At 40.1% G+C, this 23,458-nt stretch overlaps 2 protein-coding genes and 1 long non-coding RNA gene across 3 annotated transcripts in view; 2 read left to right on the top strand and 1 right to left on the bottom strand.

Annotated features, from left to right (window-relative positions):
- Positions 1–353: 353 nt before the first annotated feature.
- LOC118417593 (carboxylesterase 5A-like) overlaps positions 354–23,458 on the bottom strand; it is a 45,702-nt gene continuing 22,597 nt past the window's right edge. The window contains exons 7-9 of the mRNA XM_035823189.1: positions 3,041–3,197; positions 2,377–2,605; positions 354–1,844 (exon numbers count right to left, since the gene is read on the bottom strand). Coding sequence (XP_035679082.1) covers positions 1,628–1,844; positions 2,377–2,605; positions 3,041–3,197 — 603 coding nt within the window. The 3' untranslated portion in view covers positions 354–1,627. The remainder of the gene's footprint in view (positions 1,845–2,376; positions 2,606–3,040; positions 3,198–23,458) is intronic.
- On the top strand, positions 13,934–16,566 carry LOC118418562. Its single transcript, XR_004831469.1, has 3 exons — positions 13,934–14,016; positions 15,775–15,971; positions 16,481–16,566. It is a non-coding gene; the product is annotated as an uncharacterized LOC118418562 (long non-coding RNA).
- On the top strand, positions 18,430–20,294 carry LOC118418552. Its single transcript, XM_035824547.1, has 2 exons — positions 18,430–18,633; positions 19,622–20,294. Exons 1-2 carry the CDS (start codon positions 18,497–18,499, stop codon positions 19,788–19,790), a joined length of 306 nt encoding a protein of 101 aa, XP_035680440.1. The 5' UTR covers positions 18,430–18,496; the 3' UTR covers positions 19,791–20,294.

Here is a 23,458-nt window from a genome sequence, read left to right as displayed (position 1 = left end):
TTTAACCAGGCTAACTGATGACAAACTTCCTGTATTTGATAATCTGTTAACAGATTAGAGCTTTAAACAGTTGATACAAGAGTTTGTACTTCTTTGTTTAGTATCTTGATATCCTAGTGATTGTACCATGTATGATTACAATACTGTTGAAAACTGGCTGTGTTCACAACACACAAATGTATTTTAGTTTCACATTAATTGATCACCTCGTAATCTAGAAAATTCCTAATGTCGGGATTGTCATCGGAAACACAACGTTAATTTTCCTCGGCCTTGAATAGTTGTCCTAGTACGTAAACCAATCCACGCGAAAACCACAGAGCATCTGTCTGTGTTAAGGACCGGAATACTAGACGCCTGAATGTGTCCTTGTTATAAAACCACTTTTAGTATCAGAAAACTTCTGGGGATTAACCTTTATTTTGACATTTAAGCCTTCACTAGACAGAAGCGAGAGCCAATGGTGTGCCCAGAAAATGATCAATTCTTCACCACAATTCTGGCTTTAATAGGCCTGGCTTATTTGTCGCTACACGGCTAGATTTGCACTAATCAGCACTAAGCTAAAACAAAACGGATGTTGGTTTGTATAAGCCACGATAAGCCAACCCCGTCCGAGTGGACTTCCTTAACTGAAGTTAGATACTCATTTTCACCTGAGGCGAGTAAGGAAATAGGCATTAAGTGTCTTTCCCAAGGGCACACCATCGGGGTTTCCTAAGTATTCGAACCCAGAATCTTAAGATTCTAAGTCAACAACCTTAACTACAAAATAATCCCTTCTTTCGGTTGTTTGCCAGTCATTGACTGTCAGCATTGAGTAGCATTGTGACGTCATTAAACATCGTAGGGTACCGGCAACATAGCCCAATATGTGGAACGATTCTAATTACACTTACATGCATACGACCTGTTGCTACGTTTGCTTTTGTCAAGATTGTCATTCGTACATCAAATAAAGACACCCCTCCCCCTCCGTGATTTTCAAACCGTTGTGACTTTAAACACCCTCTACCACACCAACCACCTTTTAACAACCAACTTCCTCAAGTTACAATCATGTTAGATTAACATTTCTTTTTGTTTTGTACTTGGGTTAGTTGCAGCGCCTTTTACTCACACAATCGCAGTCAACAACAGAGTCAGTGATGAAGCGACGTTTAGCGACTTCACTAGTACTGAGTTAACAATAGCGTTACCTTGCAACGTGCAAAGTATATTATAACGTATTACCAATTTACAGCATGACTTTTTCTAGAGATTAAAAAACAGTGACCAGTAATATGTACTGCTGGATCAAATATCTACGTTTAGTGCGCTGTATCGTTTCTTGTACTTGAACTTGTTCTGACAAGAACGTGTTTGCCGTTAAAGAAATGTGTTGACCGTAGGGGTAAGTGTAGTCAACAAAAGGCAAGGTTATGATTTTTTTACAAGTCTAAGCCTATCAAATGAACGAGTGGTTATATTTTGAGAATCTTAAAAGTTTTGTTGTGTGAAATCGTTTATGTATTAAGTCAAAAGCTAACGTTGATTTTCCCGTGAGATCGATCCGCAGTATTCAAGCGTCCCCTAGCAAGATATTTTAAAACGACAGGGGGGTTGATCAGCACAAGCGATGCATACGTCACAATTCTTCCTTTCCAGTGATATCTTTGGTAGCATCAGAAGTTGGCTGGTTGAAAACATTGTCATACCAGATTCGAACATGGTTGGCTTTAAGCCCCACTTCAGCAGACGATGCCACGGCTAACTTGAGATAAGTTTGGTTGTCAGGGGTGTAAGATGGCCACGTGGTCAAGTTAGGTCTCACAGAAGGGCTGCCTGTGAAGTCTGAAGGGTTCCTGTGGAAATAGTATAATGATCTATAATCAATGCCTGTTCATGTTATACATGTTTTCCAAAGCAAACGGAAAATGAATTTCACCTTAATTTGCCATGGAATGCTCTAGATATTATGTCTTATGTAATGAATCATTTAAGCACAACAAATTTCAAGAGTCTCGATACCAGATGCAGGTTTGAATATACATGTATTTAGATTTCACAACTCTCACGATGCAAAAATAAGCAAATATCCTAAGCAAGTACTAGTACATAAAAGACCTGTTATTAGAAACGGTATTGAAATGTACAATTATCCACTGCTGATTGTATCAAGATATAAAAAAATTAAATATGTTAGCATATTGTTAAGTTAGTAGAATCTTAAGGTTTAGTTTGTATTTCGTTTTTTTAAGACTGTAGTAGGTCGGTGTACTTTCTGTTGTGTCAATAAAGCTTCTGGTATCATACATACGTAAGTAAGTATCATACGCAAGTAAGTGGAAACGCATTTGCAGCTTAATGTCCGAGACATGGGAAGTAACACCTTACCCCGTCCTTGCAAAGTTGGCCCAGTACGCCATCATGTCCAGACTAAGCGCCCTGTCCTCTTCAGAGAATAGCAGCGGCTTGCTGGGGTAGGTGGGGCCGTCCTCGCCCAGATACGGCATCCCCGTCATGATGACCAGATCGTCCGTGTGGTCACATCCTACCCAGCCGGGCTTAGTGGACGTACCTGGTCTGTGCTGGTTCTCGTACTGATAGACACTGCCACCCCGTGCTGGAAGGTAGATGGAACGAGCCCGAATGCACCAGCTACACAAACCTCCTCGGATACAGTATTCGCCCCAAATACAAATGTATAACAAAACAAAACTATCTATGAGAGCTATGAGAAAAAATCGAATTCTCTAAGTATCCAATCACAACATTTAAATTTCCGTCTTACATTCTGACAGGTTTCCCCTGTGCACATGTGCAGAAAACACACACACAGACAAATTGACAAACAAAGACAACGACTGATTAAAATGCCTCCGTTTTCATGGAGCTCGGGTTAAAAAAGTGTTCATTCTATTCAGTTATAAGTTGCTATTGGATTTTCATAAATTTAGCTAACATCAACAAATAAACACAGTTTCGGTGAACACAATGAATGACATTGGCAAAAGATGGCAAGGGAGTCCACACACAACATCAGACTACGTAGACTTACCCGCGTGATTGTTGGCAACTATAACTGTCGGCAGGAGGAAGACAAAGTCACCAAGTATCTGCGTGACCATCAGCTGTACGGCTATGGGGTCATCTGACGCGTTTGGGTCCCGATACTCCTCTAACAGAGCTGTGACTGTCGCATCAACGTCCTTGGCCTGGAAATATCGTGTAAGGAGTGTGAACAAAATTTGTTCCCCGCGACGTTTCTTGTAAATCTGTGTTAGTGATCTACATATATTTGTAATGAGGTCTAACCGCTTTAAAGACATGCATTAAGTTATGATAAGGCGTCGGGCGTAAATTAATGTAGTTATGTAACTGCATGATAGTCTACGTGGTAAGGAGGAATAACATAAGCCGGTTCGTGGATTGAACTCTGCATGTCTTAGTACCTTACTTTTTGACAAAGAACAAAGAATTAAAAATCTCTATACATATATTGGGACGGAAAATCGGTACATCATGTGGTTTCCATTATCCGACTATTTAGGCTGAACGTTTAGCAACGTTGATCCTGATTGGTCAACATGATGGCTCTCCTTGGTGCTGATTTGTCGGTGCGCGTCACCCTTCGTGTACGCCACTCTCCTTGGTGCTGATTGGCCACCATAACCTTTCTACAAATATCGGCTAAACATAGATGCGTGTCGAAAAATAAAGCTATGGGTACCTACAAAAAAGGGCTAAAGTCAAGTTTACGGCCTAAGAATTTTTTTTCCGCGTCCGATAGCCAGCCAAGTTATCGGCGGAAAATTTTCGTCCCGGCAACATCGGTGCTTTACCGCATTGAGATCGCTGCGTTTTTAACGCTCGTGTCCGTACCACCGCGGCACTCACAAGAACGATCCTTAAAACACGGCGAGCGTTAACGCACGCCCGATCGTAACACGATCGGGCCTGTCACGGCTGCCGAGCGTTAACGCACGACCGAGTCTTACACCACGACCGAGTCTTACACCACGACCGGGTATTAAACCACGATCGGTCGTTAAACCACGATCGGGCGTTAAACCACGACCGAGTCTTACGCCAAGTTAAATCCCGATCGGAGCTGCGGGACACCATTCACACCTGGTTATGAAATCAATTAACACCTTGTAAACAGGGATGTGTATTGGCCGCGGAAACAAGCAAATGGTAGACTAGTTAGGCATATTGTCATGTTACCAGACACGAGATTAATGCCCGACTAATACAACATGATCACCAAAGTATTTTATGTTGAGCTTATTAAAATCCATTTCATGATCAATTTCCTCTTGTGCCAGGCTAAAGACACCGGAATTTTACTCAAGTATACTGTTATGATGAAGTTTATTTGCAAGTTCGTGCCCGAGGGCTAATTGCAAGGATATGGTATGAAAATAGTAGATATACAAGTGACAATAAACAATTATAAATATTCTACTCTAATACTAGTGTTGGCTATTTCTAAACAGGTTGGGTTTGACTTCTCTTTTGGAAGCAGAGGGAGACGAAACGCCCCCCCCCCCGGTCTAAAATTTGTTAGTTTTGAGATTTCAAAAAGTGACTAAATTGAACTTACTAGTCTATTACCGTAAGTAGAAATATCGTGGTGACACACTAGAACGATGTCTCAAGAAACCGTGATATCACATTTTTTAACCTTGGTGTGTTACAAAGTATTGTACAAGTATAAAGACCATCGACCTAACTTTTGTTCCAATATACAACATGCATTAATTTAAAATACATAATAACGTGCCGATATCAGGCACCACAGCTATGTATCAAATGTAATCTTCAGACATAACCTTGACTGTCATAGCTATTCATGTGGACATTTGGGGATTATACATTGTATCTGGTTGTATACTGTTGTAGATAGTTTGTAGTTGTTAATGTTACTTGCCATACTTTGTACCTGATACAATTGTTTTGCAATAAATTTGACTCGACATCTTCAGACATAACCTTGTCATAGCTATTTATAGAAAAAAATGGTCAAGCGATAACAAAAGGCTGGAGACAGTTGTGGCAGAAGATGTGATCTTTATTAACCTTTATTAACATTGGCCAACAGGCTGAATAAAAGTTCAAAACTTGAACTATGTAGCTCCAGATGTCTTCCTGAGAGACGACTGCAGTGTGAAAGATGTCGGTATCTTCAGGTATGATTCGACTCTACTATATACTTTATTAACCTTAACATGACCACTATTGATCTTCTTTGCATTTATCTTCAGTATATGTTTTAAAACCCGGTATCATACTGAGGTAATGAGTTTGTCATCTTCTCACTTTCTTGACCTTATGTCTCCTTCACAGGAGAAGGAATGCCGTCAGAATGAAAACTAATCTAACGTGGACCCCTAGGCCGCGCTCCACCCCAGCTTCCAGGGAAGTTGTTGCTTCCCCTCATGTATGGGTGGAACACGGCCATTCTTATCTGTGCCTGTGCCAGAATCGCCTGGGCCAGTACCAAGTTCCCTGGCTCCACCCGTCCTGGATGCAGTGCTGGCTCCGCCCCTCCGAGACCCTGCCCCCCGTGGACTGTTCCTGGGCGCAGAGGCGGCTCCTCCCCTCCTAGCCACTGCCCCCTGTGGACTGCTCCTAGCCGCTGAACGCCGGGGACTGCTCGTGGGCACTCAGGCGGCTCATCCCCTCCTAGTCGCTGCCCCCCGTGGACTTCTCGTGGGTGCTGGCGCAGAGGCGGCTCCGCCCCTCCTAGCCGCTGCCCCCCGTGGACTTCTCGTGGGTGCTGGCGCAGAGGCGGCTCCGCCCCTCCTAGCCGCTGCCCCCCGTGGACTTCTCGTGGGTGCTGGCGCAGAGGCGGCTCCGCCCCTCCTAGCCGCTGCCCCCCGTGGACTTCTCGTGGGTGCTGGCGCAGAGGCGGCTCCGCCCCTCCTAGCCGCTGCCCCCCGTGGACTTCTCGTGGGTGCTGGCGCAGAGGCGGCTCCGCCCCTCCTAGCCGCTGCCCCCCGTGGACTTCTCGTGGGTGCTGGCGCAGAGGCGGCTCCGCCGCTCCTAACCGCTGCCCCCCGTGGACTGCTCGTGGGTGCTGGCGCAGAGGCGGCTCCGCCCCTCCTAGCCGCTGCCCCCCGTGGACTTCTCGTGGGTGCTGGCGCAGAGGCGGCTCCGCCCCTCCTAGCCGCTGCCCCCCGTGGACTTCTCGTGGGTGCTGGCGCAGAGGCGGCTCATCCCCTCCTAGCCGCTGCCCCCCGTGGACTTCTCGTGGGTGCTGGCGCAGAGGCGGCTCATCCCCTCCTAGATGCTGCCCCCCGTGGACTGCTCCTGGGCGCTCAGGCGGCTCTGCCCCTCCAGCTGGCTGCACCACTCCAGCTGGCTCCTACATGCATTCAGTCAAACAGTTAGTCAGTCATTTATCATTTCATCATGAAAATACACAATACACACCACTGTTCTTTAACAGACTGTGAATAATAAGATATCACACTGATCAAAATACTCACGTTAAATGCAACAGCCAGGTCCACATAGCCCTGCATCTCTCCTGTGTAAGTAAAAAACAACAGAGCATGTTATGTCTTTGGCAAAATATGACACATTTATGCTAGAGGGGCACATCTATTTATTTAAATAGCTTTACTCATACAGGACTGGTACTGAATATTGAAAATTCAAGAGAAATATGAAAAAAAAATCTTTGTGGGGAAAATGACCACCTACCGTCATCTCTGGTTGTGATAATGACCGGGGAGCCTTCTGCGCACCATTCGGCAACTAGTGCTGGTGTGTCTGCCCTTGCTATCCCGTAACTGTCCATGACTGGAGAAAATAACATAAAAAGTATATCTTGGGTTACCATAAAGTAGACAGGGGATCTTGTATTGTACAGAACATATCCCTACTGTCTAGCCCTTAAACCAAGGAGGTTATAACTGCTTGCTTGAACACATTTTGGTTCCCACAAGCACATGTAGGAAAGACAAAGAAGTTTATGATGTTCTTTCAATAGTTTAAGCCCTTTTTGTTTTGTTTTATGTTCATATTCGACCCGACAGAAGCTACAAGTACTAGTTGAAGTTTCATATAGCAAAAATACATCAGCTATTATGGCACAAAGTTAAATGTTTCTTTCTGACATCTAAAGCAATCAGTGCCTTGTCAAGCACTAAAGATACACAGACCAGATGTTCTGCTGCATTAACAATTGGAGAGCTCTCGGGGTAGTAAATGCCCTCAGTCTTCATCTGTCTCAATCCTTCCCTAATTGCCAAATATTATCACAATCCAGTCAGACCTGCTTAACGAAAAAAATGCCTCCATTTCACATTTTATGTTCACCAGGGATAAACAGATGATATTCTGGCTTGTGGCAACACATTGATACTCACACTCTCTGCCCTCTTCTGATCCTGGCAGCAGGTGTACTAGCAGTGCTGGTGGTGCTGGTCCTGCTGGTGCTGCACTGAAGAGGTTCAGAAACCTTTCCTCCTGTGTGTACCTGTCAAGACTGTGATAAATGCAATCATGATAAGTAGACCTACATGGATCTGTCAAGAGCAATGTACATTTATAGCCTAACATTATTGTGACATCATTTCTGTTCTATATATTACTATAATACAAATAAAAAGTATATTAGTCATAAAGCTCAAGGGATTTAACCTTTGCTAAAACTGAATGCAATCACACTGCCTTTAATGACTTGGATTCCTCGGTATAAATGCACATGACTCTTACAGTGGGTACTGAAAGTTGGTAAAAAAACGATAAATTGAACTAATACCTTGATCCAGTAGCAGCACTTGTCATCCCGATCAGAATCACAAGTGGCCTCTGCTGCTGCCTGCAGATAGCCTTTGCCTGAACACACGACATTAATGTAAAATGTTAATTATAAAAGAGCAAACATTAATTTTGACAACTTGTTCTACCATACAGTCAGCACTTGTGCCATGTACTGATCAATTGTATGTGGCTTTATTACACAATACAACAGATAAATGTCTTACCACCACAAGGGACAGAGGGACAGGCCACGGCCGTCTAATCCCTCCTTCAGCTGTCTGCAGGGCTGCCACATGTGGACCAGTTAAACCTGAGTGTAATGCACGAGACATTTCAATATCATAGATGTTTCAAACCATGGTACTTCTGAAATGTCAGTGTTAGAATGCTGGTTTAATGTGAATCTGGCAGAGTTACAAACTTACCTTCGAGCATGTCCAGGGGGCTGCTTGTGGCCTCAACCAATCCAAAGTCCACAGCATCTAATAATAAAGAGACATTCACAGAATTTTAAATAGGTTAGGGCTCACAGCATGGTGGGTTATCATTAAAATGTGTCAATTTATAAAATAATTTCAAGAAAAGCTACTGTCAGTGAAGAATGATATATTACAAGACCAGCATTTTCTATAGTTCAATGATTAATATGATTATTGGCAGTCTTATTGGCAATATTGTAAATACATGAACGAAATTTATGTGCCTTAAAATCTACTGCATGAGATTTTGTCAGTATCAGAGTACTATATCACGTTGCTATGTGTACATTGTTTATTGATCAACATTGTGTCTTATATTGAAATACAGGAAATGAACATCTTCTACCATCTGTCACATAACTCCAAATTCCATTTGTTTCTTTACCTTCAAACACACTTCCCTCCATCTCTTCTGGTGCTATAGGACAATCAATGAGAACAATATTCTGTTAATAAATGCTTTATCGAATGATTAATGCTGATCTAATATGGGCAGAATAGTTGTTCAAACTATGCCCTTTTTTTATTTGAACTCTTTATATTAAACTAGCCTGATATCACTTGCTGATTTTTTTTTTCAATTTACATGACAGTACATTTCTAAAATTAGAACATTGCCATCTTTCCTCAGCCAATCAGGAGCGAGTATTTCCTGTGACTAAATCCACATAGTATGGTGTCCCTAGGGGTAGGGGTGTACTATGTAACGCATAAAATGATGTTTTCCTTGTGTTTTTTTAGTTCAAATGTTTGGATTTTGTAATGGAAGAAAGCACATCAACACTCACCAGCTGGCACATCCCCTTCCTCATCTGGAATTTCTCGAACTTCTTCCTCATCTTCAATGATGACAATCTCATTGTCCTGCACCTGTAACACATGAAAAAAAATTCTATTTTGTCAATGTAGCATACACATATCATCTCTTGATTTTAAAGTCATTTGCCCTTACAGGAAACTGGCAAAGACACAATGTCTTCTTGAGTCTGCATTTTCTAATTACAGATTCTTAAATGTGTGACTAAGAGTTGATTTCTAGTTGACCACAATGATGTCTGTCGGAAGCCAAGAGCAGTTAAGGGGAGTTTCTAATAATGTGCGATAAAATATTCCCAGACCTTTAGTAAGAGATTAAAACTGCACATGACTCAAAATGCATATCTCTCTAAACGGTCATTTGTGTGGGCAGTTAGTGTGAAGCCAATGTGTTTGAAGTGTTTTTGAGCCTTCTGGTATTTTGAGTATCCAATCATGATAGAATTAACGTAAAAGAAATAACTTGATATCACCTGCTCATGAGGGTTCTCTGGCTCCGGTGGCTCATCATCCTGGTGTCTCTTCCTGATGTACACCACCTTGCTACCTTTGGCGTACATTCGGTTCAACAACCTGTCCCCATCCACTGCTCTGCCAGTGTAGGGTAGCAGGTTGTTGCCCCTTATCACAGTCATATACTCCCATGGCACATTCCTGTAAAGTTGTGAACAGACACAGCTGATGATTTGGAAATACGATGATTTCCATTTGAAGGAGAAAGGAGATAGTTGATACCTGTAGTATACATTCAATGTTCAAATATTGGGTCTGTGCTCTATTTAGTGCTTCCATGCATCTTCACCATATTAAACCTGTGCCTCAAACACATGTGATATATATATAGCTCTTAGACAAGTTGGCAGGAAGAATACATAATATACTGAAAACAAAACCAAAAAACTATGAATAATGAACTTAAAACCACTGCTAACATTTCTAATATAATTTCTAACTCTAACATTTCTAAATCTTTAAGACAATGGCTAAAGCTGTTTTTTTACACTTTTTTTACACATTTTTGACAGCTTAGAACTTCACCTTAGGTATATCCCGGCTCCCTCATAGGCCGTGGTGATTGTTTCGGCCACCTGGTCTGATGTAGAGGTCCTGTAGATTTGAATGCTTTGGACACGTCCATCAACCATCATTGTCGCCCTTAATGCACCCTTGGGGACTTGTGTCACACCTACGTCTAGCAGGAATACTGTCCTCTTGCTTGGGCGCACGCGTCTCACCACTCGCGCCAAATCCGGCAAATCATCCATCTGTGGTAAAAGTATATAATCTTTATTGTATTGCCACAAGGGCAAGGCTAGGCAGATACCTAGGTGGATTGAAGTGTACTAAAGTGAAGAATGTCTTCATGTCATTAAGGATTAGTAACAGAAATACCAAAAAATAGCTTTTACTAATAATATATATATATATAACGCTGGTTCACCTTTATCCGAGGGTAACCTATATTTGTTGTTTGTACAAAAAATTTATTTAGGGATATAAGTCGTCGGACGGTGGTTTCAAATGGTTTCACAACGGATAAAGGTCACCCCACGGATAAAGGTGAACTAGTGTTATATGCAATGTAGAAAATGAAGTACATTTTGTCTAAGAATGTTCTCTGACACAGACATTCGTACATGCCTTGTATTATTCCCTAAAACTAGAAACAAACAAATCTTTATTGACACGACAAAAGCACAGCGGCTTTCGTAAGGCCACAACGACTTAATTTTATGGATGACATCCTCTGGAGCCCCCAAAACTAATGCGAGAGGGCGAAAAAAATAAAAATCCAGCTAAGAAAAAAAATGACTATAAAGCTGGCATTATGAACAGAACACGGTTAATAAGGTTGTATTGTTCTGATTTGTTCATCTTAGCAGACTCAGCTAAAGTGACCAATATATAATATATTGACACCCTCAATAATAACGCCCTCCTTTGATGCTGACGCATTTTGATGGTGTTTTCGTCATATCTTACTATACAAGTAGAGGTTATGACAACTACTTACAGTACAACTAAACACACATATATGGATGTTCACATAGGTTATGTCATCTAAAGACTACCATGTAATGGACAAACTTTGAAAGTATGTAAATTTGTTTTTTCCTCATGTTTCATGAAGAGGGACCCTATAGTCTCGCATGGACTGTAACTTTTTTTCTATGCATTTAGCCCATATGGTATGTTAATTATGTATATGCAATAAAGATCATTGTCATTGTATACAATTGGTAATTCACTTTCACACAAGAAGTATATCCCACTTTCATAACATTTTAAAGCTTTGAACATTTACCTTTGTAACTGACCGCTGACTGTTTTTTCTTTGTTACTTAAATGAAGGGACACTGAAACAAAAGACTCTCCTGGCGCCTATGCAAATTATAGGAGACCCCCCAAAAGTTTTGTGACTGTCCGCGCCGTGGTGTCACTTTCAACACCACGCTGCGAATTGAGTCGGTGATGGCGGGCATATGAGAATTGGTTAACGGACAATGATTTGTGGACATCCCCTTAGATTTAGCCGAGATCACAGGCTCCGACGCGACACAATAATTATGTAGCACTGCGAACAAGCCTCTGGGGCGATAATTTGATGTGGTAAAAAAAAGTACTTTTCGCAGATAGATTAATATAAGCACCAACATCAAAGTAAAACAGCGCCTACCCCACCCTGGCCCGCTACCCTATTGCCTTCATAATTTTTTCCTGTGCTGAAGTACAGAATAACAACCACCCTCACGGGCAAACACGTCATTTTTCTAACACAAGTCAACTAAATGATTAATGTGCAGACTTCGAAATTGGCAAATAACGCAGGGCAGAGTAGAGTTATACTGACCTTTGCTGTGTACGCAGCGTTGCGCTGTGCAATCGGCTCGTCTGCCGTCAAATTCTGTCGAGCTGGGATGGAGATAAGCTGAGTGCGATGAGTGTAGGTAAATGAACAAACTTTGCTTCACCAAGTTCGTCAGCTGACAGAAGACACTGAAGTGAAGTGCAAAAAGTTGCGCGCTGAAAATCACGTGACCGGGTAAAGCTATTATACTCCAAGATAGGGGGTACACAATTAACGTTAGATATTCTATGCTGAACATTTTTTGGGCATAACTATACTTATTGTTATATTTTAAATATTAACATTGTTGTTAACGTAGAATCTTATAAAGGAACTTTCAACCCTTTTTTTTACAAATGAGTTACAAAGTATCTCCCCGGTAACTTGGTATATGCTATTATTATGAATCACGTGACATGTTTTTGAAACCCCCTCTTTTTTCTTGACAAACTTTGTACAACTCTTTCCACACGGCAAGTCTAGACTCGTCTTCTTCTCAATCCCGATTGTATCAATACTACTTGACTTTAGCTGGCATTCTGACGCCGCGGAACTAAGCACAGGTTAGTAACTGTGTTTTTTGTTTGTTTTAGCAAGAAGCTTTAAAATAGCTTGAAAGTAGCCTGGTATCCAGCCGTAAATTAATATAGCTCCCGAGAGCTGCTCCCGAGTCTCTTCTCTCCTCTTCGCGAAGAGAAGAGACTCGGGAGCTATATTACCGTGACAATACCAGACCAGGCTAGTCTGGCAGTTGAAAGCTCCTTAGTTTTAGTTTAGCATAAAATTATCCATCTATGCATGTGGGGATACGCTGTAAGTAACATAATTTGTTGGAGGGAGGGGGGTGTCGTCGCAGGTTGGCAGTAGCGTTACACCAACTTTGCCTCAGGGTGCCAGGACAATCCTTTCCCTAAATTCTAACTCATGCAAAAACGGCTGGTGAATTATGAAATGATCTGGCTTATTTGTTCCGTCAAACTTATTATTTATACTATCTAACGTTACATTATGCAGTATCTTCAACCTGTTGTCCGAAACTTCAATTTATATGAAGGAGCTCAACCTCCCTGGGGAGATAAAATGATATGTCACAGATTGTTCTGAGCATATGGCGCGTTGCGCGTTTGGTCTGGAGAGTCCACCCAAGAAGTCATTGTGATGATGGATTTGCCGTAAATTTTTCGTCAACATGTCAACAAAATGAAAAAAAAGATGTGACTGTTTTTTGACTTGAAAACTGGGATTACAAATTATTTTGAACCTGCTTCAAAGTTAATGGATCAGTATAACAAAGGGGCCCTTTGCTGGACAGTAAATAAGCTTTGACAATAGTGAAATTCATCTGATAAGCATCTGATGCAGTGATTCTATTAAAAGATATGGAGATTAATAGAGCTGTGTACCTAAACAATTTTTAACTACAGGTACATGGTAGAGGGTCTGCATGCTCTTTTACGTAAGGCGTAGGCAGCCAATTTTATTTCCCGTAATTCGTAGGGAAAACCATCTTATCTACGTAATTCGTAGCGAGGCGACCAAATTTAGCGTAATTGCCTTCCTTGATTTAGCGTAATACGTAGGGGATTCTTTTAAATTCAGCGTAAATCGTTGTCGGAACTCCCCATGCAGACCCTCATGGTACACGGTACAGGACCCGAACCTGTACCTGGACTAGTAGTCAGGTAAAAGTTGATCTTTAATAAGGGTAGAAGCAATGTTTGAACCAATAAAAACGTATTTAGTTGTGGTTGACACATGGTGCAACCGAAATTTGACCCATACAAAATTGTTGCTTTTAGTTCTACCTCACTGGGGCTCAGGGACTGCTCTGGAAATTTCACAGAAATTATATCTGTCAAAATGGCCATCCTCTTACCTGTTATCCTGCCTGGCTTGTACTAATTGATAATAAGATACAGGTCCTGGATCAGTACACCAGTGTTTGGGTATTTTGGATCTGTTCCTAATTGATCATACTGGCACTATATGTAGTTTGTGAATATGCCAACATTGATATTGTCACCTTTGATTGCAGATGACTGAGGCAGGGATCGATCCCGGAATCTTTGATGATCATCAGACAGCAGAGATTGCAGAACTTAAGTGTATTATCTGGTAAGCCATTTTATTTAGCACTCAGATGCCATAACTTCTCCAGTAGCATAAATTAACCTCTGAAACACCAGCTTATCAATTTGCAGACCGCTAGCCTGCTGTATGCAGTTTTATACTTCCCGCATCTCTTCTGTCCTCTCTGCAGGCTAGCAGAGTGCTGTTTCAGAACTAGCCCTTCATGTAATTACTAAGGGCCTCTTTCTAGTTGCTTGCTTTACTGTTTTTGTTCTAACTTATTACCTTTATATTGTCTAACATTCATCGACATAATCAATAATGCAGATTAGAGTTGTCTGCCCCCTCCCATGGTATATCGTCACTTTTGTGTCTCTTTGGACTTACTGTTACATTTCTCTTCTATAGTTATACTAGATGTTCCACTATCCTTATATCAAAGGTCAATTACCAGATGCGAGTGATCGAGTAAAACAAAAATGCAGCAAATTCTCAATAACACAGTTTGATGTTAGCAGGGTCACTCATGACACCCAGGGCTCAAAATACTGGGTGTTTGTGCACCCAAACTGGAGCTGTGCACTTCTGTGGCATTTGTCACAGCACTCATTGCATGAAAGCAGTGCGATCACAACAGATGCGGTATAAAATATAAATCACTTGAACTAATCAGACATATGATGAACAGAAAATCCAACACTTTTTATATATATAATTATGCCCCCTTCTCACATGAATAGCCCTTGTGCATCACCATTGCAAGTATGATAACAACTGGGATATCATTGTAACGCAGTAAACAAGCGTTCGAAGTCCCCACTGAGAGTCTGGCTGATAAGAGCACTGCCACAGAAGACAGTGGTCTGTCAACCATCTGTGGTAGAGTTTTGGTTTGCACCTTCTCAGTATACTTCGCTGTAACTTCAGTATGTTAACAAGGTGACATGACCTTAGTTGTACTTTGAGTTTCTACCATCTCGCTCCACTGAGTGACCATGATGTTTATGATGATAAAGGTCCACGTTGTAACTGTTGCTGAGGCCTGAGGGGCCCCTTTGCAATCCTTGTGTCACAGCTTTTTAATCATGGTCGTATGGTGCAATTGTGCTGTATCATTCCTCCCTGAATATTGGTATGCTAAAGGATTGATTTAACTTACTATGGAAAGTATTGTCTAAATAACTCTTAATATTACATAATGCATCAATGTAGGTTAGACATCCAGGTAATAAGATACGCCAAAAAGTAAGTTACTCAAGTACAAGCAACTGCAAAACCAAAGTGTTATCACGGATGCTTTCTGACATATAGATCCAATATTTTCATAACTGAGGTAATGTTGAGAGTATCAAAGCTCCTTTACAAGTTTAACATTAACTATTTGTTCCAGGGTGTTAGCTAGTCAAACTGCTTTAAATTTGCATCTCTTGTAATGCTTAGCAGACTTTCTTTGCATTGCCTGATTTACAAAACAATCCCATCAACAATGTGATGTCTGAATCATTAATCTATCCATTTTCCCCCTTTTCATTCACATTCCTTTGTGTACATTCAACTTCTTTTGAGAAATGTGGAAGTGTAAGTAGAGAACCATTGGAATGAGGATTATACAGTATACATTGCTATGACTATATAAGCTTACAATTATATACTGTAACATACATGATATACATGTACTGGTACATGTCTTTCACTGCAGTGGGGTCACCAAGAAAGTCATAGGGGTGTGTCATATCAGTCCATATTATTAGTATGATGGTGATATCAATTAGTTAGTAATACTTGGTTTTTGCAACATTCCAGCAGGGGTGTTCTGCTTGATGCAGTGTATGGAACACACATGAACAGCCACCGATATTGCAGATTATGCATCGGCCAGTGGCTCAGGACCAATCGCAAATGTCCTCTGTGCAGGGTAGCCATGAGGATGTCCGAAGTGGCTACAGACCATGATGCCAACAGGAAGGTCAAGAGGTTGTTGGTCAGGTGTACCAATGGAGGTAATTGCTAATCATTTTTCTATTGTTAATAGTCTAATACTATAGATCAAATATAACTGATATGTACTCCCTCAATGCATGAGCCCCTCAGTGAAACTCATAGGCCTTAGAAGATGAATGGTAAGTACTAGCCTTCCATCCGACGAACCAAGCCAACCCTTTTCCGCTGAGAAGTAAGAGTAGAAGAAGAAGGGAGGGACATCGTTATCTGTTTCTTGTAGGATTACAATTTAAAAAGATCTCTTTATAGAAGCTATTAAATGCTGCCCACAATCTTGCCACATGCACTGACGAGAAGACAATTTCTCTCCTCCTTGTCCTAACGTGGCGAAATGATGGCATAATTCATCTTCACTGTCTCCAAAAGAGAAGTCGAACCCACATTTTGTTAAGCTTTAATAGACTACTAAGGGTAGACACAGGCAACGTTGTTGCACACATGCAATGTAAAGTACGTGTATATGTACATGTTGAACCATACATGAAACATGCGTCTTTTTTTCCCTCAGGAGACCTACTGGAAGATGACCAGTGTGACTGGCGGGGGCCTTATGGAAACCTGGCGCACCATAATGGCAGCTGCCTGTATGCGGAGGTTAGGCGTTTGCTTGTACTTTTTTTTTTAGATGTCAGTTCAGCTGTTTTGGTTACGAATCCTTAAGATTGATCTAAATACTAGTAGATTGACTATGCTTTATAAGTCGTCTGTTACAATAGAACAATTTAATAATGGACTCACAAAGGTGTAATTCATTACAATGCAAAAGGCTCCTGCCCTGGTACTAGTAGTTCATTAGAAATCAGATGTACCGAATACTGTAAATGCATTAAAGTTCGCGGGGATTTGATTTCGCGGTAGCGGGAAAAGAAATTTTCGCTGTGGATTTAAGTTCGCGGTAACACCATAGACTGCAGTCTAATACCATGATAGAAAAATGTTTGCGGTGGATTTAAGTTCGCGGTGAAGTGGTCACCACGAAAACCGCGAATATTAATCCACCGTGAACATTTCTGCATTTACAGTAGTATAAACTTGTTGCATTTTTTATGATACTAATCATCTTGTATGTCTCAGGTGGAATGTGAACACTGCGGTGTGTCCGTGGAAAGGCGCCATCACCTGCGCCATCTGGGTCGCTGCCCCAAGATGGATGAACCGTGTGAGGGTTGCTGGCTGTGGGTAAAGAGGGAGGAGATGGATAGCCATGTGGCATTTGTATGCAAGCAGAAGGAAATGCAATGCCCACTTCTGTGCCAGCAAATGGTTGTAAGGTGGGCTGTATGCTTCATACTAAATAACATTTTTATATCAATTTTCTAGAATGAATTTATTGAGATACCTTCAATGAAAGCTTAGCAATTCTTGCAATTTTTAAGCTCTGCTAATTGTTGAGACTATGAATATGATTTGCCTTTCACTCAACTATTCTTTGTGCTAATTTTAACACCTCATTTTACAACTCATAGACTAATGTCTAGCACCTGTTACAGTTCATGTGTTATCTCTAAATCATTATGAATTTGAGGCAAAGATTGTCTTGTCTTCTTCAGTGAAAATTGATTATGTTCAGGAAATTAAACAATTATTTAATCCATTATTGTCAAGTTCCTCGTCCGAAATGTTTCCACTTGCATCTGTCTAGGATAAACTCTATTCGTGTGGTAGAGATAGTTTAACGACAGTGATGACAGTAGACAGTATATGTCTAACCCTATGAGGCATGTCTGTGCGATAAAATAAGGTTTTCCTTTAGAACTCTACAAGTTATGTTGATTCACAGAATACCAGAAGTAAATGTATTCCAATTCCTTTTTTATTTTACTTGAATAAAATTTTGTTAGTTGACAATAGGACTAAAACATGACTTATTCCCTTCTTTTGACAGGAAAGACTGCATGAGGCACGTTCTGTCAGAGTGCACTAACAGGATTACGGTCTGTCCGATCCCTGGATGTGGCAAGCTGGTAGAGAATGTGTACATCCACAATAGAGATGATGGGGAACTTCATTCATATCTCTTAATGCAGGTATGTTTGTAATGCTGTTGTTGACTCTCTGTAAAGGTTGAATCTCTCAGTTTTGAATATAACATATTATAAGTCATCATTTTTTTCCACATTGGTTCATGTTGTGGTAATCATAAATGTTGACAGTTTTGTTTACCTTTTTTATAGTTACAATTTGTCATGATGGTGTTTGGACACGTCGTCCATGTCAGGGTTCTAAACATCATTTTTTCCTTACCCTCATTAACCACAGCCCCTGTAATGCATTTTTCACTGTAGAACAGCATTACCAAACTATATGTACCAAGAAAATAACAAACTAGCATCATCATGTTGTTGACACTATGAGTGCTAGATGAACAGATGTCCTTGGCATACCATCTATTGAGATAAAACTATGAACCAGAGTCTAACCACAATACACCTTTTCCATTAATTTTCCTCAGATGGGGACACGTCTGGGGGATTTTGTCGGGAGAATCCACTCCTTTAGGTATGTCATACCTGACATCACCAGGATGGTGAAGAGCCACGCCTTCACCACCGGGCAGCACGAATTCCAAGTGTTTGTGTTGCCCTCTGACAGAGACACTAGACACAACCTCGGGTTATTCCTGAAGCTATCTTCAGGACACCCCACCGTTGTCAATGTGAGGTACGTTTGGACAACTTATTATATTTCATTTCTTGTCATGACCTATCCCTAGAATAATATCTTATATTTATTTTCAAAATCATACCCAAAAGGGTTATTGCAAGCACAGTAATTGCTTATTTCTAATAAACCATTATGCATAATTCCCTGTGTTGTTCTGAAACTTTACCATTGTGTTATGGGCATTGAAGCATACATAGATATAGCATTATTGTTGCTAAAATGTTATGCAATGTCGGGGAAAACATATATGTGCCCCAAATTGTCAGACATATAATTGAGGACTACACAAGGAAAAACTGACTCTTTAGATAACCTTAATAACCCTGAGCTCCAATTATGACACTCTGCAAACTTAGCAAAATGAAGCAGACACCAAACTGGCCAAGGAAACAATAGTCTGATACTACAGCAGGTGACTGGAAGAGATTATTTGCATATTAACTGACATCTCATGATGAACAAGTATATATGTTACACTACTTTATAGTAGAGGACTAATTGTGTACATGGTGGGCCCACGAAACCACATTTCTATGCCTCTTCTGAGAGTCTCCTCCTTGATGGTTGCATTATATATATATATTGTATAGATCTCTTTGAAATCTAAAATATTTAGGCACGACCCAAAGTGGGTGGTATCTAGTATCACTATCACCAACGGCAACAGGGCTCGAAATCCCGCCTGCATTTGCAGGTTAGAGCAAGTAAAGTTGGAACTGTGCAGGTATTTCTGGTGTCTACCTGCACCTAACCTGCACTGGTCCATTTAATACATAAATGTCCTATGCTGTTGTACCTAGTGTATGTGGATTTGTGTTAGCTGCATAGACTGTCACCTATTAAGTATAAAAGAAAACAATTATTATTTTATAGTGATGTTTCCTCAACAATGCCCTGACTATGGTACACAATCACAGTTTCATGTGATCTTGCATATAGCAACATTTTCACTCACTTTAAGAATGATGTCTTCCTACTCTTTCAGATTCAAGATAACATATGGTACCTTCTACAACAACCTGGAGGGGAAGATGAACTTCAGAGCAGGTGAAGTGAAGGGGTGGAGCGATGCAGTGCAGGCTGAGGTGTTGGACCAGGCCGACGTCCATGCTAACCTGGAGCTGAACATTGTGATTCAGCACTACTTGTCTTAGGCATTGCCACCATGTCGAATGTCACATTAGAGCTGTGTAACTAAATGTATTTTAGGTGCAAGTACAGGTACACAGCTTTAGGTACAGGTCCGGACCTAAAAATGTACCTAAACGAGTTTGATCAATTATCTGTAAGTTATAAATATAGCAAACTGTCTTTTATAGTGAGAAATTGTCATCTTTGAATGAAGAATTTCATATTTAAGCCTCAAAATGAAGTTTCCTTAATTTTCAACTGCAAGATTATCTCAATTGTCATCGTTGATTCTGGGTTTACCTATCTGAAGTCTTAAAAGTGGTGTCCATTTAATGCTTTTATTAGTTTAGGTACAGGTACACAAATGTTTAGGTCCGGACCTGTACCTAAACAGTTTTACAGATACGGTACAGGTACGGGTATTTGGTATGTATTTTTATAGCCTCATTTCATACTTGTCATTGGCCATTTATGCCACCACCCATACATACATATTTTGATTGTTTTTTTATTTTTTATTAGCATAGTTGTATTAGATAGCCAGTTGTATTAGATAGCCAGTTGTATTAGATAGCCAGTTGTATTAGATAGCCAGTTGTATTAGATAGCCAGAACTGAACTGAACTCTAGAAAAGAAGAAGCCTTCTGTATTGTACGTATGTTGGTATAGCATAGTTGTATTACTATTAGATAGCCAGTAGTATTAGATAGCCAGAACTGAGCTAAACTCTAGAAAAGAAGAAGCCTTCTGTATTGTACGTATGTTGGTATAGCATAGTTGTATTACTATTAGATAGCCAGTAGTATTAGATAGCCAGAACTGAGCTAAACTCTAGAAAAGAAGAAGCCTTCTGTATTGTACGTATGTTGGTATAGCATAGTTGTATTATTATTAGATAGCCAGTAGTATTAGATAGCCAGAACTGAACTAAACTCTAGAAAAGAAGAAGCCTTCTGTATTGTACGTATGTTGGTATAGCATAGTTGTATTATTATTAGATAGCCAGTAGTATTAGATAGCCAGAACTGAACTGACAGCCCATTTTTACAGATTTTGTGTGTTGATTGGTTTTGTATTTTTGTAGGGCACTCTAGAAAGGAAGAAGCATTGTGTATTGTATGTTGGTACAGCATAGTTATACAGAAATAAAAAAAATTACAAAATGACAATTCATGTGGTTGTACTTAAAATGACTAATACTAGTTATATGTTGCCTTCACAAAAGGGAACATATATTGTTTTTGCACAGTTTCCTCTTCTCCGCGCACCTCAAAAACATGAATATCTCCGAAAGTAGACCTTGGAATAACTTGAAAGCTACAGTCAACTGGTAGGCCTGTACATAAGGCACTGCACTTTGGTCATTCGGGACCATATAGACACAAAATAATGATTTTATGGAGTGAAAAAAAAGGCAATGCAAATGTTTCCTTCTAGTATTGCAAGTTATGTTAGAACTTAGAGAGTAAGTAATCTTTGACAGACAAGCTCAAAGTATTAAAGTCTTATTGAATCAGCGGAGGCCATTTTATTGTTTTCTCATTATCAAACTTGACCTTTGATTCCTTGACCCCTACCCACCTGCCAAATATCATAAGGATCCATCTAATGCTTCTCGAGTAAACCCATCAAATATCTTAAGTAGAAATAGATTTAGATTCGAAGTTATTTCTCTTTTGATTTATCTATAGTTCTCATTTTCCTTCTCTGTAAAGTATACAATTATGTATACCACTACTTTACTATGCAATTAGCTATTGGGCATGAATTTGCAATAAGCATTATGATGATAAGTTTATTGCAAAATATTGCCCGAGTGCGAATTGCAAGCGACAAAAAAATGACAGACAAATAATGGTAAACAGTATAGTAACTCAAGTAAGTGACTATTCTAACTAAAGATGTAACTTATTGGGTTTGACTTCTTTTTCTGAGACAGTGGAGGACGAAAGATCCCACTTTTTCTGTAATGCGTGGGTTTTGCGACGTTAAAAGGAGAGAAGTTTTCTTTTTGTCTTTTAAGAGCTCTTTTCTCTCTTAATCATAGAAGGGGCAGTTTGAAATAAAATGTGTTTCGTCTTCTACATATCTGACGTATAGTATTTACACGTTCTTTCGGACACGGGTAACTTCTTATATCGCCCTATTTTCTATTTCAAGGGGTGGGCATTAATTCTGATTTTACTAATTGCACAGCGCAGTTCAAAATCATTTAGTTCTAAATATTTTTCTATAATGTACGCTGCTTTACATGTCTTGTAAAACCCTAATTTACTGGTGTCAACAATCAAATTATGACAGAATGTTTGGATATACATATCAGAAAGTCTAGACTACATGAACAGAACAAGTATGAGTATCCACAACAATCTAATATTTCTTTTACACGGTGTAACAATGATTTTCTATTGGGACGACTATTCTATTAGCATCGTAACGACTATAGAGTTATGTTGAAACAAGAGAGCATCAGCTTTCAAAGGGTGTATAACAGGATCCATCTGTACACGTCACAACCAATGATGAATAACTGATGTGCATGTTTTGTCTGATGATGTTTGCCTTCACTTCAGCTTACTGCTGCTGCAACTAGGAAAATTCATTCAACGTTATGGAATAATAATCAAGTTTATTGCAAATTCTTGCCCGTGGGCTAATTGCAGGTAACATAGATTCAAACAGTGTAAAATACAATAACACAAGTGTCTACTCTAGTCTAAACGAATAACACGCACAGATATATCTAAGTCTAAAGGAAATCTGCCAAGCTCCGCTCTGGATGCTAAATTACTATAATTTCTAGGAACTCCAAGTATATTCTTACAAAAACGGTGATGGGAAATTTCAATTGGGGAGTTGTCATTAATAGACTCTGTGCCCCAATTTTCACACCCATATAGGAGAATCGGCTTTATACAGGAATCAAATATTTTTAACAAGCACTTCGGCGAAACAGATGAGCGAATGAGAGATTTCAAACTATATATAGCTTTACGATATTTGAGTGAAAGTTGTTTTTTGGTCAGGGAGAAGCTTCCTGAAGATGTAATACGAGAAATCTAAGTTCTGCGCAGTATCAAGGTCGCACACTAGGGAGCCCCAAATCGACATTGACCTTCGTCTTCACAACCCCTACCTACATATTATTCTTAAGATTAATACGCCTAAAATTCCAACTGTATCTAACTTTTGAAATAGATACATAATGATAAAGTGGTCTGTTTGCGGGTAACATGAAAGGGTACGGACAGTTTAGAAACAATATAGCAAGTCAATTCTTGGTTATTGGGCCCGACTTCTTTTTCAGAGGCAGTGGGGGACGAAAAATCCCATATTAAATATACTGCTTTCGAAGAAGGAGTCGACCCCAATAACCTAGGGTCTAGAGTTAGCTTTTACTAATCTTACACACTTGTGATATTGTTTTTTTACACTGTACAAACTGTTTAAATCTCTCGTGTTACCTGCAACTAGCCCAGGGGCAAGAATTTGCAATAAACTGTATTATTAATATTTTTGTGGTTTTTTGTATGTTAGATGGAGAATGGTTTTCTTTTGTTAGTTACTCGCACCACACAGTTTTTTTTAGCTAAGTTCCGCTTTATGTAAAATGAGGATAAGTGCTCATGAAGAAATGAGAGGGACAGGTACAAAAACTGTCTGTTGACGAGAGAACATGTGAATATTGTT

The sequence above is a fragment of the Branchiostoma floridae genome, chromosome 6 (genome assembly GCF_000003815.2).
Source record: "Branchiostoma floridae strain S238N-H82 chromosome 6, Bfl_VNyyK, whole genome shotgun sequence".
NCBI lineage: Eukaryota > Metazoa > Chordata > Leptocardii > Amphioxiformes > Branchiostomatidae > Branchiostoma > Branchiostoma floridae.
The sequence above is the reverse complement of the archived record's forward strand: the minus strand, read 5'-3'. Positions and strand labels throughout refer to the sequence as shown.

Excerpts from the sequence above, each read along its gene's own strand:
- LOC118418552 (XM_035824547.1), top strand. The coding sequence starts at position 18,497 with ATGGTGAAGAGCCACGCCTTCACCACCGGGCAGCACGAATTCCAAGTG. Across the intron at positions 18,634-19,621 it reads CCCACCGTTGTCAATGTGAG|ATTCAAGATAACATATGGTA; the intron begins GTACGTTTGGAC and ends CTACTCTTTCAG.